This window comes from Megascapheus bottae, chromosome 3 (assembly GCF_031878675.1).
Source record: "Megascapheus bottae isolate mThoBot1 chromosome 3, mThoBot2.hap1, whole genome shotgun sequence".
In the NCBI taxonomy this organism is placed as follows: domain Eukaryota; kingdom Metazoa; phylum Chordata; class Mammalia; order Rodentia; family Geomyidae; genus Megascapheus; species Megascapheus bottae.
This window is the reverse complement of record NC_143511.1, coordinates 24,905,950-24,926,373: the sequence shown is the minus strand read 5'-3', so window position 1 is coordinate 24,926,373 and position 20,424 is coordinate 24,905,950. Positions and strand designations below refer to the sequence as shown.

General features: G+C 42.1%; 1 protein-coding gene across 1 annotated transcript in view; it reads right to left on the bottom strand.

Annotated features, from left to right (window-relative positions):
• Positions 1 to 20,424, bottom strand: part of Apba1 (amyloid beta precursor protein binding family A member 1) — a 197,902-nt gene that overhangs the window by 21,971 nt on the left and 155,507 nt on the right. The window contains exons 3-5 of the mRNA XM_090329671.1: positions 20,221 to 20,316; positions 15,709 to 15,748; positions 12,502 to 12,647 (exon numbers count right to left, since the gene is read on the bottom strand). Of these exons, the coding sequence (XP_090185797.1) occupies positions 12,502 to 12,647; positions 15,709 to 15,748; positions 20,221 to 20,316 (282 nt within the window). The remainder of the gene's footprint in view (positions 1 to 12,501; positions 12,648 to 15,708; positions 15,749 to 20,220; positions 20,317 to 20,424) is intronic.

Sequence of the window (20,424 nt, the reverse complement as noted above, 5' to 3'; positions counted from 1 at the left end):
GTGATGTCTTGAGAACTTTCCCCAGCCTAGAAATTCTCCAAATATGTGCCCACTAAGTAGCTGGAATTACAGGTATGAACCACCACCAGCCCCCTGTTATTTCTAAGCTTGATTGTTTTAAATTTGCAGATACTGTTGATCCTGAAATTGCTTTTGTGATTTCTATCTCCACAAATTTATAACTGGTTTGTAAAAAAAGAAAAGCTACTTACTTTTTTTTTTTGCCAGTCCTAGGCTTGAGCTCAAGGCCTGAGCGCTGTCCTTGGACTTTCTCAAGGCTAGAGCTCTACCACTTGAGCCTCAGCACCACTTCCGGCTTTTTTTTTTTTTTGTATGTATGTGGTACCAAGGAATCGAATCCGGGTCTTCGTGCATGCTAGGCAAGCACTTTAATCACTAGGCCAAACTCCCAGCCCAAAGCTACTTACTTTTGTATATTCTTTTTGTGTTTGGCAACTGTACCCAACTTCTCAGTTTTGACAGTTTTTTAGTGGAGTCTTTGGGTTTTTCTATATATAGAAACCTATCATGTATAAATAAGGATAATATGACTTTCTTTCTATTTAGATATCTTTTCATTCTGTTGCTTACGTGTTCTGGGTAAAAATTCTGGTACCATATGGATGAGAGTGGTGAGAATGGACACCCCTCCCCGTCCTTGTTCCTGTTCTTAGAAAATGCTTCCAGTTTCTCTGTATTCAATATAAAGTGTCATACACAACGTTATGATGAGGTACAACCCTTTTATGTCTAGTTCTTTTGAGGATTTCATTGTGAAGGACACTGAAATTTTCCAAATGTTTTTCTGCAACGTTTGATTTTCTATTCCTTCAATTGATGTGATATATTTATTTGCATATGTCAAATCATCTTGTCTGTCTCATCTCTCTCTTCCCATTTCTCTTTGTGCTGCTGTGAAGGTTTGGACTCAGGCCTCCATGTTCCTCTTGCTGGCATTCTACCACTTGAGCTATGCATACAGTCTCGCTTTTGGTATTTATGTTGAAGACATAAATAGGTCTTATAGTGTGGGTTTTTCTGCAAAAGAGCCAGCTGCCTTTGAACTCCAACCCTCCAGATATCAGCCTCTGGTAGCTAGGCTTATAGGTATCTGGCACAGAGGATAATCTTTTTCTTTTGTCAGTCCTGGGGCTTGAACATTGTCCTTGGACATTTTTTGCTGAAGGCTAGCAGTCTGCCACAGCACCACTTCTGGCTTTTTCTGTGTACATGGTACCGAGGAATCGAACCCAGGTCTTTGTGCGTGCTAGGCGAGCACTCTACCACTAGGCCAAACTCATGGCCCAGAGGATAATTTTTTTTTTTTGCCAGTCCTGGGCTTGAGCTCAGGGCCTGAGCACTGTCCTTGGACTTTCTCAAGGCTAGAGCTCTACCACTTGAGCTTCAGCACCACTTCTGGCTTTTTCTATGTATGTGATACTGAGGAATCGAACCTAGATCTTCATGCATGCTAGGCAAGCACTCTACCACTAGGCCAAACTCCCAGCTCCCTGGAGGATAATCTTTTATAATGTGTTACTGAATTAAATTTGCTAGTACTTGGTTGCAGAGTTTTCACCTGTGTTTTTCAGGAATCCTGGTGTATATATATATATATATATATATATATATATATATATATATATATATATATGTGTGTGTGTGTGTGTGTGTGTGTGTGTGTGTGTGTGTGTGTGTGTGTGTGTGTGTTCCTGGTAACAAGATCGTGCTGGCTTCACATGAAGAATTTGGAAGGATTCCTTCTCTATTATTTCTAAATGACAGTTTGAGAAAAATCGACATTAATTCTCTAAAAGTTCAGTAATCTCAACAGTGAAGCCACAAAGATGTCATCTTCATACATAAATCTGCCAAGAGTAGAGACATTTTTCTTCAATTACTTCATTGAACAGGCTTTCTGTGCCCTTAACTTTCCTCTGCTGACATTTAAGTCTTCTAAATGTGTATGTTGTTCACCTAATATTTTCACACACACAAAAAACCTTCTTTATGAAGTGGTCCCTCCTGGCCTGGAAGTTGTGATCCTCTGTCTCAGCCTTCTGAATGATGGGGCTATAGGCATGAGTCACTATACCCAGCTCCCAGTGATCTCACAGGTACTTTTCTTCCTTTCCTTGATTAAATGGTATGTATTTCAAAACACCAGTCTTCAAATTCAGACATTATTTTCCATATGATCTAGTTTGTTACAGAGGCTCTGATTGAGCTTTATTTCTAAGGTTCGTTTTTCAATCTTTTTTTTTTTTTGGATGAATTTTTCATTTACATTGGGTGTTGTGTTCCTAATTTCACTTAATGTCTTTTTGAACATTTACTTGGATCTCAAGGCTTTTTTATGACTATACATTCATATTTTTTATCACATTTCCTGGTGTCCCTGAGCTATTTTTCTCAAGGCCAGTGCTCTACCACTTTGAGCCACAGTTTGATTTCTGTTTTAATCTGTTGCTAGCCAGGGAGTTTTGTTCCTTTAGAGAATCCTGTTACCCTTCTCCTTCACACTTCCCAAGGTCTTCCACTGAGATTTGTGGGTTTGGTGATCGGGTATCCTGCTGTTTTTACAAGATGGCCTTCTTAGTAGGTGCTTCCTCCGACAGATTTGTCTTGGGGCGTGAGCCAGCTTCACACTGTTAACTTTATTTTCATGTGGGAACCATGATGGAGTCTCTTCCTGTAGCTTTGGCTAATGACGTTGGGTACAGCACGTACCATGTCAGAGTGGGATGACTGTCTTAGCATGACACACAAGAGTGGGAGCAGTTCAGGCAGGCCTGGTGAAAGAGTAAGTGGAGTATTCACCATGCCTGCCACGGAGTGGTGTCTTTACTGGGTCTTAGGGGTTTCAGCAGGAACTCTTGGTGTGAAGAAGAACACTTCTACTTCAACCCTACTAGTGGGATCACTGGGAACCCTGGTACTGGTAAAGGGCCTGAAGCATTTCTCCTCTGATCAAACAGTGCCTCTAGGCTGGGCACTGCCTAGGGAGAGGGAGGGGCAGGAACCATGGTCCCAGACCTGGGGTGCTCGTACCTAGTTCAGGTAGCAGTGCGTGTGCATACAGGGTATGGAGGCCACACATGTGGGTGCGGGGAAGTAGGAACTATTGTGTTCTCTGCTGTTTCCATGAGAGTGCCCATCAGGAAAGAGGGCCTCAGCACTTCCTAATCCTACATGTCTAGGGAGGCAATAGCTTGGGTTTTCTTCCTTGTGCCACCCTTCAATCTTGTAGTTAGAGTGAGTGGGTAGGACTAGGGCTGTGTCAGAGCAGGCCACAGTTTCCCCAAGGGGCCGCCTTTGATTATACACACTCAGGAGGTGGCAGTTAGCTAGCTCATGCCCTCACAGGCTAAGTCCCAGTAGAACTAACATGTCCCTCTCCACTCTGTGAGGAACAGGTACTCCAGGCTGTATGAATCAGGCAGTATGAGGTGCCTACCTATAGTCCTGACTCTGGGATAAGACCCTACGTAAGTGGCCATGCTCAGTCTCAGAGGCATACTCCCTGATGGCTTTGTTCCTTCTGTATCCAAACACCCATCCTCTATAATGCAGAGCACCAGTAGGCTTCAGTCAGTCACTGTGCAGGGCCACAAGGGATTGTCAAGGCAGCTATGCCCTGAGCCGATGTGGTAGAAGGTGGCATGGTCTCACAGATGGGACTACGTAGGGCTCTTTGAATTCAAGCAGTAGCTTCCTTCTCAAGATGGCTCCTGGCTACAATACCCTAGATGTTCACTGGGAGATGATGGGAGATTCTTTTCCCCAGAAGGATCACGTGAAGATTTCAGGTAACTTCGTGGGTTGCAAGACCTTGAGGACTGGGTAGTTTTTCTATCAGCTAGCATGTCAGCATTCTCCCTGATATGACAGGTTGCTAGGACTCTCACCCTCAACCCTGCAAAGGGAAGACTTCCTGTTCTCAAGCCACAGCCTGCATAGCCCATGTCGAGAGAGGTATGTTGCTTGTCTTTCTGTAGAGTCTTCTCAGGTCTCTGACCCTTACGAGGTTCAAATGTCTGTCACCTATTGATCTCCGACATTTTACCATAGTCATTCACCTCCAAATGCCATAGGTGTGTGACCTATGGCTTTGACTCTCCTTGGTGGTGGTGGTGGTGGAGGAGGAGGAGGAGAAGAGGAGGAAGAGGAGGAGGAGGAGGAAGAGGAGGAGGAGGAAGAGGAGGAAGAGGAGGAGGAGGAGGAGATGAGAGCTGTCTTGAAATATCCTTTTTCAGAGTCCTTAATAGGAAAACGCGTGTGGCAACTATACCAGAAGGACATCTATTTGTGTTTCTTGACTGTATTTTCCAATGGAAGCCAATCAGTGACAGGCACGCACCTTGACTAGAACAGGTTCAGAGCACAGTCTGGGAGAAGGTGCTTTGCTATATGGCCACTCTCGAGCTCTAGTACATACCAGAAGCTCCTAGACCTCACTTTTGGAAGTTGTGACTTTGTAGGGTCTGCGGTTAAGCCCAAGGCTGTGCTACTGCTGCTACCTCATGTTATGATCCACTGTTTAGCTGAATTTCTAAGGTATGGAGTTGGGGGGAAACGTGTGGAGCTGGTGAGGGTCTTCCTGGATGGATAATACTTTTCCTAGAAGATGATTCTAGAAGAATAATATTTGCCTAGGGAATGAAGAGTAATATCAGGCGCCATCTAATTCTTCTGTTGCATTCTGATACCTATTTCTTTTGGTATTCCCCCTCCTTTCCCTTCTCTTCTCTTTTTCTCAACAGGGTCTCATGTAGGCCTAACTTGCCTTGAACTTACTTGGTAGTCCCAGCTAGCCTCCAACTTATGAATTTCCTGCCTTTGCCATCAAAGTACCTTCAGCTAAGGACATGCTTTGTTCCTTATGTATTAGTAGAAGAAAGAGGTGTTTAGTTTCAGATTATTGTTTGCTTTGTAGTAAGGTTAACTCAATAGTCTTTTGGTTTCTTTTATTAGACTCCAAGTTTCTACAGGCCAAAGGTCAGTTGGTGGCCAAATTTTAGTACTAAAGTGCCTATTGCAGAAATTTGTTTTGTTTTGATTTTGATTTTTTGATTGGTCACAGAGCTTGAACTCAGGGCCTGGCAATGTCCCTCAGCTCTTTTGATCAAGTCTACCAAATTAAGTCACAGCACGACTTCTGATTTTCTGGTTGTTAAATGGAGATTTAGAGTTTCATGGACTTTCTTGCCTTGGCTGGCTTTGAGTCTCCATCCTCAGATCTCAGCCTCCTGAGTAACTAGGATTATAGGCATGAGCCACCAGCACCCAGCTTGCAGCAGTTTTAATATGGACAGTTTTGCTTTTGAGGATAATTTGTTTATTTCCCTTCCAATTAAATAGAAATGTCTGGTCAAGCTATAGCTCTAAATTTTCTTTTCATTTAACAAATCTATGATTTGTTTTTAAATTACGAAAGTAGTAATTTAAAAAAATTACAAAGGGGCAGGGAGCATGGCCTAGTGGTAGAGTACTTGCCCAGCATGCACAAAGTCCTGGGTTTGAGTCCTCGGTACCACATTCACAGAAAAAGGCCAGAAGTGGTGCTGTGGCTCAAGTGGTACAGCACTAGCCTTAAGAAAGCCCAAGCCCAGCCTAGTACCCAGGCCCTGAGTTCAAGCCCTAGGACTGGCAGAAAAAAAATAACAAGAATAAATACAATGAGTGATGTTGCATCCTAATGTACAGTGTGAATGACAGATACCATGATGGACAAACTTTATTTGGCATCTGCTCAGATAAGGCAGCACAGATACCAGAATATATTCACATTCCTCTAGTCACACATGGAGGCATGAGAAGAAGAAGGATGAAATGGGGATCTCTTTGGGGGGTTGGGGGTAGGACAGGGAATCAGAAAACAAAGGAGAAAATGATTTTATCTGTATGTAGGTCAAAGAAACTCATTGGAAATTTCCAGTCATCCTAAGGTTGAAGATAGCGCTAAATGGTCTGCAAAATAAATCCCTGAAGCTTCTGGGTAGACGCCATGCTTTGTGTCTGCTCTGTTGAGGTGGCTTACAGAAAGAACATGTCTCTTTAGAAATGGGCACAGTATTATCTTCTCTAGAGATCACCATTGGGCACCATGAAAAGCTTCCTCAGGGAAAATGTTCTCCTCTGCATATGACAAAGTATATACTCACTCCCTGACAAGGCCACTTTCTAGGGGTGCTAGAATAAACAGCCAACTCCACTTACAACTGGAAAAGGCTTCTGGCTGTGTGTTAATGTCAAACAATTTGACAAGCATTTAAATGGATGTAAAAGGAACATGAAGCAGAAAATATTTAATGACAGGAAACAGTTCCTTCTAATGCATAGAAACACATTCTAAAATGATATTTCTAAGTTAAAAATGAAATGGAACCATTTAATTTTACTACCCTATAATGAATCCCACACACTACAGTAATTTCCTTGTAAAAATAAATACATAGTTCTTTTCCAATTGCTGGCTCTGCTCTAGGAAGGTCTAGAAGACATTTATAAGCAGTCAGTCTCTGCCTGGCTTGTTCTGATGGACAGAGCCATCTAATTTTAGGTGCAAATGAACCATAGAACTTCTGGGTACCAATCCCTTGAAAGCATTAAGAATATAATTTCAGACTTTTCATAAGGGAGCTGAACTTTGGAGGAAAGACAACACTGCCAGACACTAATGTAAAAGATAGAAATATCAACTGGGATATATCTGACATGGAGGGGCTACTGCAGTTTACCAAGAGAGCTGCATCATGTCTCAGAGGTGTGTTGTGTACCTGCCTTCCCTCTTTATGACCATCTGAGTCCTTCCCATAAGTGGAGTGGGAAGTCACAGACACTCATTTATAGGAGTTCAAGCTAACAGGAAGGTTAATAAACAAGGTGTTCAAGAAAGAACTTGAATCTCAAAAATAAATGGGTAGAACCTAAAACAAACTGATATAAAAATAACATGTATTCTTCCCTCTCAAGAATCTGGTACTCTCTTAGAGATGAGCTGTGTCTTTGTTCTGTGTTTGATCACCTGAATGGGTCTTGTTCAGGATCTTTGGTGGTGGTGCCTTGGTATTCTGGAGGAGATACGCCAGTTGCATGGTGCTGCCCTGGTCAGAGGGTGTGGTGCATGACAACCAGATGTGCCTCTGCTTAATTCTAGATACACTTGGCAGAGGTAGTCCCATCTGTCAGAGAACCACCAGGTGAGGATGCCAGGTGTCTGTCCTCACTAACTCGAGGAAAGCTAAAGGCACTACAATCTTGTGGACTTTGTGCTATGTGTCATCTGCAGGACATAAGATAGTATAATTATGTCCCCATGGACTGTATGTGGAATTAGGCAGTTCTTTCCAAGGGGTGCTATTTTGAATGCTGTACCTGGGAGAAAATTGAGACAGCCATTGGAAATTTCTGGCATTAATGTCAGTAAGAGGGATATGGTCTGAATCTAGAGTGTCTCTCAAAGTACCACAAGTTAAGGATTTGTTCAACTGCCCATGGGACTATTGGGAGGTGGTGACAACATTAGCAGATGGAGCCTGGTGAAAGGAAGTTACACCATTGGGGGAATGTTCTTAAAGGGGATATTGGGAGCCTGGCTCCCCTTCTCTCTTTGCTTCTTGGCCATCATGGGGAGAGCAGCTTCACACAAAGTGTTGTATTTCCACAGGCCCAAAGCAACAGGGCCAAGTGAACCTCTGAAGCCACGGGCCCAAGGAAGCTTTTCCTCCTTTGTCTTAGGTATTTTGCCGTGAAAAGTTGCCTGACACATTAAGTTTGCGCAGATGGCTCATTGGGAACTGGTAATGTTCTACCTACAGAAGAGTATTTCATTCTAAAGACCCAGAAGGAAGGTACTGTGGTGACTGCTGCTATGTGTTCAAAGAGCTGTCCTGTTAGGAGCCACAAGTGAAATGTGTCTTTCTTGAGAATGGAGAACTCCCTTAAAAGAACTGGATCTTTCTGTTTTCTATCACACTGGGACAGATAAGTTTTAAAGACATACATATCAAGAAGGGGACCCCAGGGAAGCAGGACCTCTGATGAAGTGACTGAGGATTGGCACGGGGATTGGCAGATCTGTCAGTAATCCTGATACTGGGCCTTTCAGTTTTGTGACAATGGGCAACTTTGAGGCAGCTGTAAATGTATTGAAAGTTGCAGGATAAGCTTACTGTACTACACAAGGAAAAACAAGATCCGAGCTTTAGATAGATGTGTTTGCTCAAAATGTGGAATTCTGGTTAAGTGTGAGTGACCCATGGGGACCTTAGAAACAGGTTCAAAAGGACGCCACTTGAAGCCAGGTGCCAGTGGCTCACACCTGTAATCCTAACTACTCAGGAATCTGAGATCTAAGGATCACAATTTGAAGCCAACCTGAGCATGAAAGACCATGAGACTCTTATCTCCAATTAACCACAAAAAGCCAGAAGTGGAGCTGAGGCTCAAGTTGTACAGTGCTAGCCTTGAGCACATAAGTTCAGGGACATTGCCAAGGCCCAGAGTTTAAGCCCTAGGACTGGCAAAACAAAACAAACAAACAAAAAAAACCCCACTTGAACCATGACATGAGAAAGGGTATCAATGTTTGTGAAGTAATACACCTTCTATCTGGTGAATATAATATAACCCTTCTATTAATTACAATAAAAATATATGAAAAAAAATCCCACTTGATAAGGAAGCAATGAGAGGGGCCGAGAGACATTTACAAAAACTCCTGGGGGAGGGGCCGGGAGTTTGGCCTAGGGGTAGAGTGCTTGCCTAGCATGCACGAAGATCCGGGTTTGATTCTTCAGTACCACATACATAGAAAAAAGCCGGAAATGGTGCCAGAGCTCAAGTGGTAGAGCTCTAGGTTCGAGAAAGTCCAAGGACAGTGCTCAGGCCTTGAGCGCAAGCCCAGGACTGGCAAAACAACAACAACAACACCCCCCCCCCAAAAAAAACAAAACAAAACTGGGGAATGCAGAAAGGCAGGGGCCTGGGGTATTGTGATGAGTAATCCTGATTGTCAAATTGAATGGACCGAGCCCTGCCTGGGAGATTACAAAGCACACTGGGCTATCTGTGGGGGCATGTTAGACAGGGATGTACCATTGAATTGGGCAGGGGTCTGGATGGGATAGAAGTGGAAGAAGAAGAAATTCCACTGGTGTGAGCATGCTCTTTTCCTGCCTCCCTGCTTCCTGGCTTCCATGAGGTAAGCAACTTTACTCCTCCAACAGCACTCCTCTGCCACAATGCTCTACTTCACCATAACCAAGAAACAACACAACCAGCCTTTGAAACCATGGTTAAATAAATATTTCCTCCTTTAAACTGTTACCCTCAGGAATCTCACACATGTGAAAAATTAGAACCAGGAATGGAAATAATTACTGTGATGACTTGATCATAAGTTTAGGAGTTTTAGAGACTGGTTTGTAGGAGAATGTGGGAAAGTCTGGAGATATAGACTAGAGGAGCCACAGAAAGCTACAAGCAGAGCTAAATGGGCTGGCTATTTGGTAGTGTTTCAGAAGACTGGAGTGCTGTAGTGTGGAACATGAAGAGTAAAGATAATTAATGTGGAAAGGGGATTCTTACTGGAAACGGGACTAGAGATGAGACATGTAACATTCTGGCAAAGAACCCGTCAATATTTTATCTGAGTTCTAAGACTGAGTTTGGAGGGGTTGGACTACATACAGCAACTCAGCATTATGTTTATTGCCTGTGTCTTGCTAGCTCTTTTAGCCACATTTACAGTGAAATTCAGAGTGAAAGGTTTTTTTTTTTTGTTTGTTTGTTTTTTTAAAAACTCTCCAGTTTGGTTGGAAAAGAAAACGTAGAATTGGAGTTAATACAGGCATAGTTTTTTGAAGAGATTAGCACCACCTGTGGGGCTGGAGGGGGGAAGCCAAGTACTTTGCACAAGGGCAACTCGGGAATGTAAAAACATAAACTCAACTGAAAGACTTCCACTGCTGCCAAGCTCACATAGGGCTACTCAGGAAGCCATTTCCCAAAATTCATTTCACTAGGCCCAGAGGCTTAGAGGTTGCTGCAATCCAAGAGAGATGAGCTACTATTCACATTGGTTTCATCTACATGCAAAATTCAAATGTTACAAGGACAAAAAGGATTCCACCTAGATTTCAAAGAAAAGCCCAGGGGGCCAGTCAGTGCTTAAGAAGGACAGATTCCCTGTGGGGTCAACCCCTGAAAGGGTGATGTGTAACAAAAAGTGTGAACGTGAAGGTAAAGATGCAATGGAGACCCCCCAGGAAATTAGAGGTGCCAAGAATGAGGACTGTCAGAATGAGGAAAACTGCAGGCAATGAACACAGCTAACCCAAGAAAGAAGCCATGTGGGTGACAAATGGCAAAGTCATGGGACAGATACTGCTCAAGCCGTTTAGAGCTCATGTTATGTGATCACATGCCATGGACACTGGACATGGACCTATGAGATTTAATGTTTACCTGCTGGTTTCAATTTGATTTCTTTTGTTTTACTTTTCTATTATTCTGTTTTGGTATTGAAATGTTGATCCTGTATCATTTTATATTGGAAATAAGTAAGCTGCTTGTTGATTTTTTTTTTTTTACAGGTGCTCACAGCTAAAGAGTTTTCCTTGAGTCTTAGAAAAGCCTTTGGGATTGAACTTTTTCTTAAGTATTATTTCTTCTGGGTACTGGAGATCAGAATTTGGGCTTCACAGATTCTGGGTAAGCACCCTACCACAGAGCTATCATCTTTAGCTAAGGTTTAGACTTTTGATACCATGGCTGTTGAGCCTCTGGGAAGGAATCAATGCATGTTCAGTTATATACAGGATACTTATATTATGTCAGATGCAACTGCAACCTCCTTGGTATTATTGAGACCAAAATGATATAAGGAGATGCATTTTGAGTGTCAAGTTAACAAGGGACATTGAGGAGACAAACAAAGCCCACTACCAGTGCACTGATCAAAGTTTCCAGAAAAGATCTGGATGGGACATCAAAATGGAAGGGTTAAGTCCAGCCATGCATGTGGGCAGCCGTGTCCAACAAGGTAGAGGCTGGATAGAATAAAGTGGAGGAAGGAGAAAGCCCACTCTCTTTCTTTGCTTCCCATCTGTCATGAGGTGAGCAACTCTGCTCTTCCACTATGATGTTCTGACTCACCACAGCTCAGGAAAATGACCATGGAACTGACACTACCGAAATAGTTTTTCTCAGGTATTTGTCACAAGGATGACAAACTAACACAGGGCTCAAAGTCATCATAATTATGGTAGCTGTGGAAACAGATGTTTGCTATTCACTACATGGCAGATTGTAGGATTGTAATCGACTCTCACAGCAATCCTCTTAAGTTGACAGGCCTGCAAGTGCCTTTCGTTTCCCTGTCTTTCTGGTGATATTTCCACTTGAGGACTCACCTGCATTTACTCCTGTGTCACTTCCTATCTTAACACCTATCACCCCTCCTCTGGCACTCTCTGTAAAACTTCTGGTTTCATCCTAATCACATCCATACTTAAGGGAAAGGATCTTACTACATCCACTGCTATTTTTTCTCACTAGATCCCCCACACAGAAGAGATAAGGAATACTTTTGCTCTGATGAACAGATACAAAGGTTTCACTGTCTTTTACTTGACCTTCTTTCTCATTTTACCATGCATGGGGATTATGTGAAAGAAGGTATGAAAAGGGGAAGAGCTTCTTATAGTAGAAATCAATTTTGACCAATTTAAACTGAATGAAACCCATTAGGGTGAGTTCTAACCTCCTTCACATTGCTGGGAAGGTGTGTCTCTGTACTGGGACATGATGGCATTGGATCGTATGAATGCTCATGAAGTATCTTGGTGTGTCTACAATCCTAGGTCATTTGGGAATTATGGTAGAGGTTCCAGAGTTTGTATTTCCACAGTATTGGACTGGCTTTGGGTTGTTTAAATTTGTTGTGAATGACTTATGGCAGATATAAACTGGCCTTGCTCCATTTCATTCATGATAAAACAGATTAAAAATAGCTATGACTAGCTTAAAGCTGGGTTAACTTTGCAATGGCTTGTTTGGATTATGCAGGTTGCAACTGACCAAATTGTTCATGTCACTTGAAGCCAGCCAGCTCAAAAGCAGTTCCACCTGGTGTGAACCAGCTCTAACACGTATGTTCAAGTCCCTGGCCTTTAGCTGTCTATGGAAATATATCGTCATACCTCACCTCTGGGGTAAAATACTGGGAATGACATCCTTCCTCAGATCTGTTTTTCAAAGGTGATGATACATTTTCTTAGGAACAACCTAAATAATGTTTGTATTTAAGGACAAGTAAACACTGGAAATCTTGTTTAGACCATGTGCAGGGTTGTGGATATGCCTCTTCCTGTGATGTCATCTCAGTCCACTTTCTAAGCATGGACTAGCCATATGGATATGGGCTGACACTATGGACTGCTCATGATGCCTCCCTCTTACCCTCCCCCCTCCCCTTGGGACCAGAGACCTCCTTACCTTAATCCTGCTCACTGCTTCCTGCGCCTGCATCATGCGCACATTTTTGGAGGGAGTTTTGTCTGAGAGCAGCTGGGTAGAGCCAAGGTAATTGGCAGCAAAAATGATTCCATCGATCAAGTCTTCAGGGTCACAAGGTCCAGGGACTGTAACAGCAAGAACCACAGTGGTAAGTGCAGCCATCCTGGGTGGAGCCCATCATACCTGCCAAAGTGCATGGCCTCCCACATCCCTGGCTGCTGACCTAAAGTATAAGCGTCTGCGGCACTCACCCCTCCTGTTCAAATGGAATGCACAGCTCTTAGAATCACTGATTTACCTATGCTGTTCACTGTGAGTGATGACACAAAATTTACATAAATAGGAAACAAAATCCGGTGATAAGGAATGCTGTTTTTCCTGCTAAGACTCCAATGTCTTTAGGGACAAACACCATGCCATATTCATCTTTTGACTTTTTTGTGGCTTAATGTCTTTTAAGGATATCAGCTAGATGCTTGGCGAGTAAAATGGTTAGGTGAATGGAAGACCATCTATTGGAAAGCATCATTTTATGACATTTCCTTATTTTTTTTGCCACCAATTCCTCTTTTCCTTCTCTGGTTTATAATGGAAGAAAGAAACTTTTTTATAATCAGAAAAATGAGATATTTTAGAGTGTATGGATTCTTCTAATGGTGTCTGACTTCAGTTCCGCAAGACAGGTAAAATTCCAAAGTCATGGCTCCATGCAACCAATTTTGGTAATTTACAGACCATAATGTTCCACATTTTCACCCAGTATTGGAACCTTAGGGCCCTAAATTCAGTAACTAGAAATGGAAACAACTGGCTATCCCTCTTGGAGGACTAACCTCAAATGTTTATTATCTTTATTTTTACCATTTGGTTCATCTAGAAGTTACATAGGAGACACAATTACACAGTTGCTTCCTACTGACCAGGGTACAGACTTAAAATACCCCATTCATTTTTCTAAAACTACAATTGGCAGTCCAAACGCAGAAATTAGATGTGTTTTAGGGCCAGGCACTGCAATACTAGCTATTCAGGAGGCTGAGATCTGGGGATGGAGGTTCTAAGTTAGTTTGGACAGAAAAGACCTTAAAGTTCCATCCCCAACTAATTAGCCAATTAACTAGACTGGAGGTGTGGCTCAAGTGGTAAATCCCCAGCGGTGGGTAAGAACCTGCTAACAGTGTCATTCTCAGTTTTAACAGGGAAGACTTCTACGCAAACACTGCTGTGGTGTCCAGGTTACTCTGCACCAACCACTGGCTAGGAGTCAGCATTCTTTTCAATAGCCATGCAGTTCAATAGCCTTGAAACTTATGAGTGGAGGAAAGTAGCAGGTTATTTACAAAGTATAGTTTGGGTTGTTTAGCAGGGAAAAATTGATTTAATAAACATACTCTGTTTGTCTCCTATAAAAGATTGTCAGTCTCCAATAAAAAGTTCCTACAGATGGATTTACAATGGCACTTGATAATTTTTTGTCAACCAAATATTGACAAAAAGATCTTACCAGGGATAATGTTAAAAAGAAAAACAAAATTAATGCACCTTTCCTATGATGTAGTCATCTCTGATTGAGCAGAAAAAGGGTTCCTTTTCAACCAAAACAGAAGTGTACATATACAGGTGTATGTACAAACAATCCCCCAAATATTAAATAACTATCTAAAGATGCAGACAGTACACAGATATGAACACAGATAAGGGACACATATATTTTAAGTTTGGGATTATGATTTTAGATCATTTATCTTTCAGGGATATTGATTATAACTGAATGTCACTGTATCATGACAAGAAATAGAATAACTTTTTTTTATAAATTGCACTGTAAGTTTGGTATTAATAGATTTTTTTAAAAGGAGTTTAGAGGCGGGTGTGGTGTTGCATGCTTGTAATCACAGGATCTTAGGAGGGTGAAGCAGAAGGATCTCAAGCTCTACGCCAGCCCCGAGAACACATTAAAAACCATGTCAGAATTTTGCAGAAGTGACTTTTTCTAAGGTTTGCTCATGGAATTTCAGTTTCACAAAAAAGGATACAAATAATTTCCAGGTTACTCAGTTAAAAAACCTCAGTGAACAAAGTTTGTTCTGGGCTTTGAGTGTGAGGCTTATGAAGTTCCATGAATCCTGTTATTCCAAACCATCCTGACTACTGTTCACACATAGGCTGGTCCAAGCCTCCTGAGGCAGCATCTACCATTCCCTGGGTAGCACACAGTGTCACTTGTAGCCAAGGAGTACTTTGGGGTACATGAGAAACAGCACCCCACTTGGTGCAACCTGCTGGGGTACAGAGATTGAACTGAGTTTTGTCCCCTCCCCCCCACCCTGTCCCAGTCCAGGCCTCCTAAGTGGGTGTCATCATGCAGAAAATACATTGCACAGCCAGTTGTTGAAGCCCCCAGAGAACATGGTTCCAGAGAGACTCATGGAGTCAGCCCATTGGTTCATATCCTGGTTCTGCAATGTCCTGATGCCTCAATTCTTTCATGAGAATAACCATCAAGCCCACTTCTGAAGATTGATATGAAGATTCAATTTGGTTATTACATGAAAAGTGCTTAGAACTGTACCAGGCAGAGCATAAGTGATGGACAAATGTGACTATTAATTCATATATCCACACAAGTGATATGAATTACTGGGAAGACCTTTCTCTACAGAGGACTAAAATATTTCTTCCTTCAAGTTTGTTTCAACTTGGATTGTCCTCAAAGCATAGAAGAGGTACACTGGGACAGACATAAAGAGATTTTCAGCCTCATGATCTCATTAGAAGAGGCTCACAGCAGTTGAACTCTTAAGATCCAAAGACTAGGACCATTAGGAATTTGTGGCCTGCCTGCCTTCCTTCCATATATGCGTGTATGTATGTTAGCTTTGGGGATTGAACTAAGGACCTCATACTCTTACTCTGCTTTGTTTTGCTCATAGCTGGCACTCTTCCACTCGAGCCATCCCTGTAGTCCAGCATTTTGGTGGTTATTTTGAGATAAGAATCTCTAGGACTTTTGTACCCAGCTGGACCAAATCCTAATCTTCAGATCTAAGGCTTTTGATTAGTTAGGATTATAGGCATAAGCCTCCAACTCATGGCCCTACTTTAAAAAATCCAGTGTTTTAATGCCCCAAATGCTGTAAGATTAATGAATGATTCTGTGCCCAATATTTTCTTCTTAGCTCTTACCTTCAACGTAGGTTGGGAATGAAGCCAAGCTTTTTCTTGACTGTAATTAAGACAAAGAGGTTTCAAAAAGGGCACGATGAAATATGCATTAACACAACTATCCATGAAACATGGACAAGAAATACATCACCATTGGCATTTGTTAACCAGCGATCGACGATTTTTCGTTAAAGAAAGTAAATTGCGGATAAACTTATGCATTTATTATGAAAGGTCACTTACAACCCAGAACATTGCATTCAAATTTTAACAAGCCACTACATTTGGGGGAAAGGTATAGGTCAGCTTGAAAATGTCCCACAAACAAAAATCTGTAATCAGCAATAGCAATGAGAAGGGCATGGTTTGCATTTTTAAGAATCTGTTCCATGTGAAAAAGCTGATTAGTAAAAGCACCAGCAGAATGATTGAATACTTGAATTAAGAGTCTCCTTGGAGAATTTTGTTTTAGGTCTTGCTGAAAAGATCTCTGTGTTAAAAGTGTTTACTAGATTTTTTTCCCTCCTCCTTTCATCTCTTACTGATTGATTTGAAGAATTCCATTATATAAATCATTAGCGTGTGTTTTCTTAAAATGAGATTACACAAAAGACAGCACATTAAAAATTCTTGAACCTTTTTGTACTAAGTAACATCTTATAGCAGAGGCCAGTCTTGTTGGAAGTGGGCTGACAAGCTAGAAAGCATGTCCAACCCGACTGAATAGCAGTTTAAATACAAGCACCCCGAGGGGCAAAACTTGCCAGTGGCTCCTTTTAGAACAAATGTCCTAGATAAAATTCTATTTGAAAAAAAGAGAAGGAAATTCATTTTTGCCTCAAACTAAAAGGTGGACTAGCTGGAATGTCTGGGGTAGGTGGATGACAAGCACTGGAGGGGAGCTCCTGTTAAAGATGAGGTCCGTAAATGGGGAAAAGGTCAGGGTATGCAGAGTCAAGGTTTCCATTGCTGAGAAGCGCTCAGGTATTATGTGATCGAAGAAGTGTAAGCCTTTTAGTGAAGGGGCAAGCTAGCTCAGCACTGCCACTCAATAGCTTGATCCCAGTAGAGGGTCTGCCCTGGGAAAGCAGGTGGCTAAAGGAGTGGGCTCTGGTAGAGAGAAAGCCACTCCCTATACTAGCATTGTACACAATGCTCTTTACTGGAAAAAAAAAATAAGATAATGCAAAGGGATGATTAATTTAGTTAATACTTTCCTAATATTCTAACATTGCCATTTTTATTGATATGTGGGAAATTGGGAGCATGTAAAGGAATCTTGTCTTAAAACTAACAAATTCAAGATAGTAACAAGAATTCTACACTCATCACATAGTAGGTCACTCGGGCAATTTTCACACTATCTCCTGCACACCTGCTGACAAGATATAAAATGGCTCTGTGCACGAATGAAGCTGCGTCTCTTGGGCATAGGAACAAAGGACTACCAGCTGCTAATGCATTTGTGGAGAAGTGCATACCAAGTGCAAAACAGAGTATGTGAACAGGAGGAAAGGACTCTTATTTCACTTTCCACTTACTCAAGTGAAAAGACAAGTCCTACTGAGTGTCAGGAGCTAAGACTATCACTGGTGTGTGTGTGTGTGTGTGTGTGTGTGTGTGTGTGTGTGTGTGTGTGTTTCTTAAGGCTGGAACTTGAACTTAGTATCTGATCCTGGCTTTCTCTCATTGGCTAGGGATCTATGACTTGAACCAGGTCTTCAATCCCATCTCTGCTTGAAGGAAAAACTCACACTGAATTCATGGTAGGCAGATGGATGTTAGCCTCTTCACAAGGAAAATATTCTAAAATTATTATTTTCCCTTGACATGCCTTTGACCCCAGCAGCCAGAGCTCTGGGGTAAAGATAAGAGTTTACATAATCAACATGGTACAGTCTCCAGGTGCATCCAAGAAAGCAATTCAAATTTTCTTGGGCTATACTTTTCTGAATGTTAATTTTAAAGACGTTGTCCATCTTGTGGAAGAAGCTATGAAGAAATACTTTATCTACAGTTATAAAAACTGTTTTATTTAGAGCTGTAATGGTGAGCATCAGGTATGTTCATGTATTTGCTATTCATGAGCTTGTGAATAGCTTTTCTACAGTCTCTGGGAGAAGAAAAAACTTTTAAAGGAATTTTGTGCAAGAATCTGTAATTATTGAACACAAAGAAGATATTCATCATTATTTCTGAGGATATGCAGAAACATGCAGCAAGTCTTGCAGGAACAGAGAAACTAACAAATCTGTCTTGCTTATTCTGTCTGCTGCATAATCAAAGGCTGCATATGCAGACATATGGTCAGTCCTTTGTTTTTTCATGCATAACCCCAGATCAACATTAGTGGGCCTCTAGTCATTCAAGAATCAGTAAGGTTGCATTTAAAAAGTTAAAGGCTGAGAAATCTCTGAGTGCTAGGGAATAAAGGGGCTGCCACATGACCCACATGTAGAGACTGGAAGGCTGATAATGCAAATAACCCACCAGCTACCTCTCCATAGAGTCTGTGACCTGCCAACCCTTTCTCCTGTAGGGTAGCAGATCCTGAAAGTTAAGAGCCTGGGCCAATAGAACCTCTGGATTCAAATCCTGGTTGGTCACTTATGAGCTCTCTGTGACCACAAGTCAGTTCCCTGACCTTTCAGCTGTCTCCACTAACAAATGAAGCTGATGATATCTACTTTAGAATTATCCTCAGGATCAAATAAGGTATAACAGAGCATTTGCTCAGCCTGGTGCTCAGAACACCATGATGCTCAGAAATTGATAATGCCCAGTTCTGCTGGCATCACAGCTACAGTAACTTGTCTTCATGTCCCGTGTGCTATGAATGAAGGCTGAAGCAAATGGAAAAGAGGGTGCAGAAGAAATAATGACTCTGTCACTTGTGTTCTGGTAGCCTAGGGTCTGAGGATGGACCAGAGATGAAAGTGTATCTCAGTCTAAATTTAATGTTGGTGTCTGTGTTTGTTTATCATAGGGTAAGAAAACATACACATCTCTCTCACATCAACAGGATGTGATGCCATAATAGTCTGTGATACTTTAAGGGTTAAAGTTGACAAGCAATTTTTTTTAGGTTTTCTTCATCAATTTTATTTGTATTCAATTTAAATTAATCAATATTTTTTTAATTTTTATTTTTTATTGTCAGGGTAATGTATAGAGGGGTTAGTTACATTTGCCAGGTAGTAGGTGCATTACTTCTCACACATTGACAAGCAATTCTTTCACCTAGGTTAAACCAGATTATTTTCTTCCATTTAATATGCAAAACCATGAGACAATTACTCTTTAATCTGGGGTGGGGAATGCCAGATGAGGCCTGACAAATCATTTGATACCCAATAAGACGGGTACATATGCTTCTCATTGGCTGCCTAAGAGGCCTGGCTGCTTATACTGATCATTTTATTTGGCCTATAAATGATGTTCTAAATATCCAAATGGCCCTTGGCAGAAACAAGGTTCCTACCTCTGCACAGGTCACCTCTTTAGCACATATCCTCAGTGTTGATGAGGGAGCATCATCTGTATTTAGAGTAAATTGAGTTCACAGATTGTGTGGCCCAATATTTATAAGATGCTGGTGCATGAAAGGTAGTAGGGTGGTGTCACCTGAGTGCAAAAGGATAATGGATGCTAATAAAAAGCAGTGGATTCTCCTCTCGGGGACAAACATCTGCCTGTTTGTAGCTTTAGAAATCTTAGGAGGAACAAGTAGCATCTCGGTGAAATATCCTCTGTCAGAGTGCACCATAAGTAGGATGAAAATACAACTTGTCCCAAAGGGATGCCTTAAGGGCTATTCTATCCAAGTAGCTTCCAGCCACATGTGGCTATTGTAGTTCATTTGAGCAAGAAATGTGATCCCTCTGTCCGGCTGGCTACATTTCAAGGGCCTGGTAGGTAGAGGAGGCTGGCTGGTGAGTGCTCTAGTAGACAGTACAGAAGGATAGCATCTCACCGTGATGTCAGAGAAAGTCATCTTGGACAGCCCTGCTGTAGACAGAGCAAGAAGAGGGGAGAGCTTACAGTTACCTAACTGGTACTTATATGAGGAAGCGCATGGATGGACCTTTTCAGGTATATTGTGTGGACAAATGATGTGAACTGGAATCACAATTGCCAATCCATGGTAGCAGAAGGTTCCTACTGCCAAGTGGGAGGATGCTGGTATGTGGAGTGTTTGGTATTCAATAGCCAGTGCTGTCCAGTGGAACTCTGTGCAATGATGCCAGTATTCTGTAACATGTCTTGCCCACTGTAGTAGCCACTACTCACAGTAGCTCTAGTGTGTGGAAGGATACAACATTTTCATTTTGTTCAGTCATTAAAATAAGACACCTATGGCTCGTAGTTACCAAGTAGGGATGTCGTAGCTTTAACAGATACTGGAGAGATAAGACTTCTCCTTCCCAGATCATCTGGGTCAGAAGCTCTGTAAGGAGCTGTAGGAATCACACAGCAATGTTAGGATGAAGCAAAATAGGCTGGTGGCTTTGGGGGAACTACAGGACACCCTACCTCTTTATTTGTGGAGGCTTCCGCGGGGTCACTGGGATGAAGGGGCGTGCTGGACGACTCTGCACCCAGGGGCGAGGAGCTGCCAGGCGACGGAGACTGAAACACAGCAACAGCACAGACAGCAGTGAGAACCCAAAGGACATAGCATGCTGGGCCAAGGGGTGAGGGGGACAGCAGGACACTGCCAAATGACACTCCAGGGTG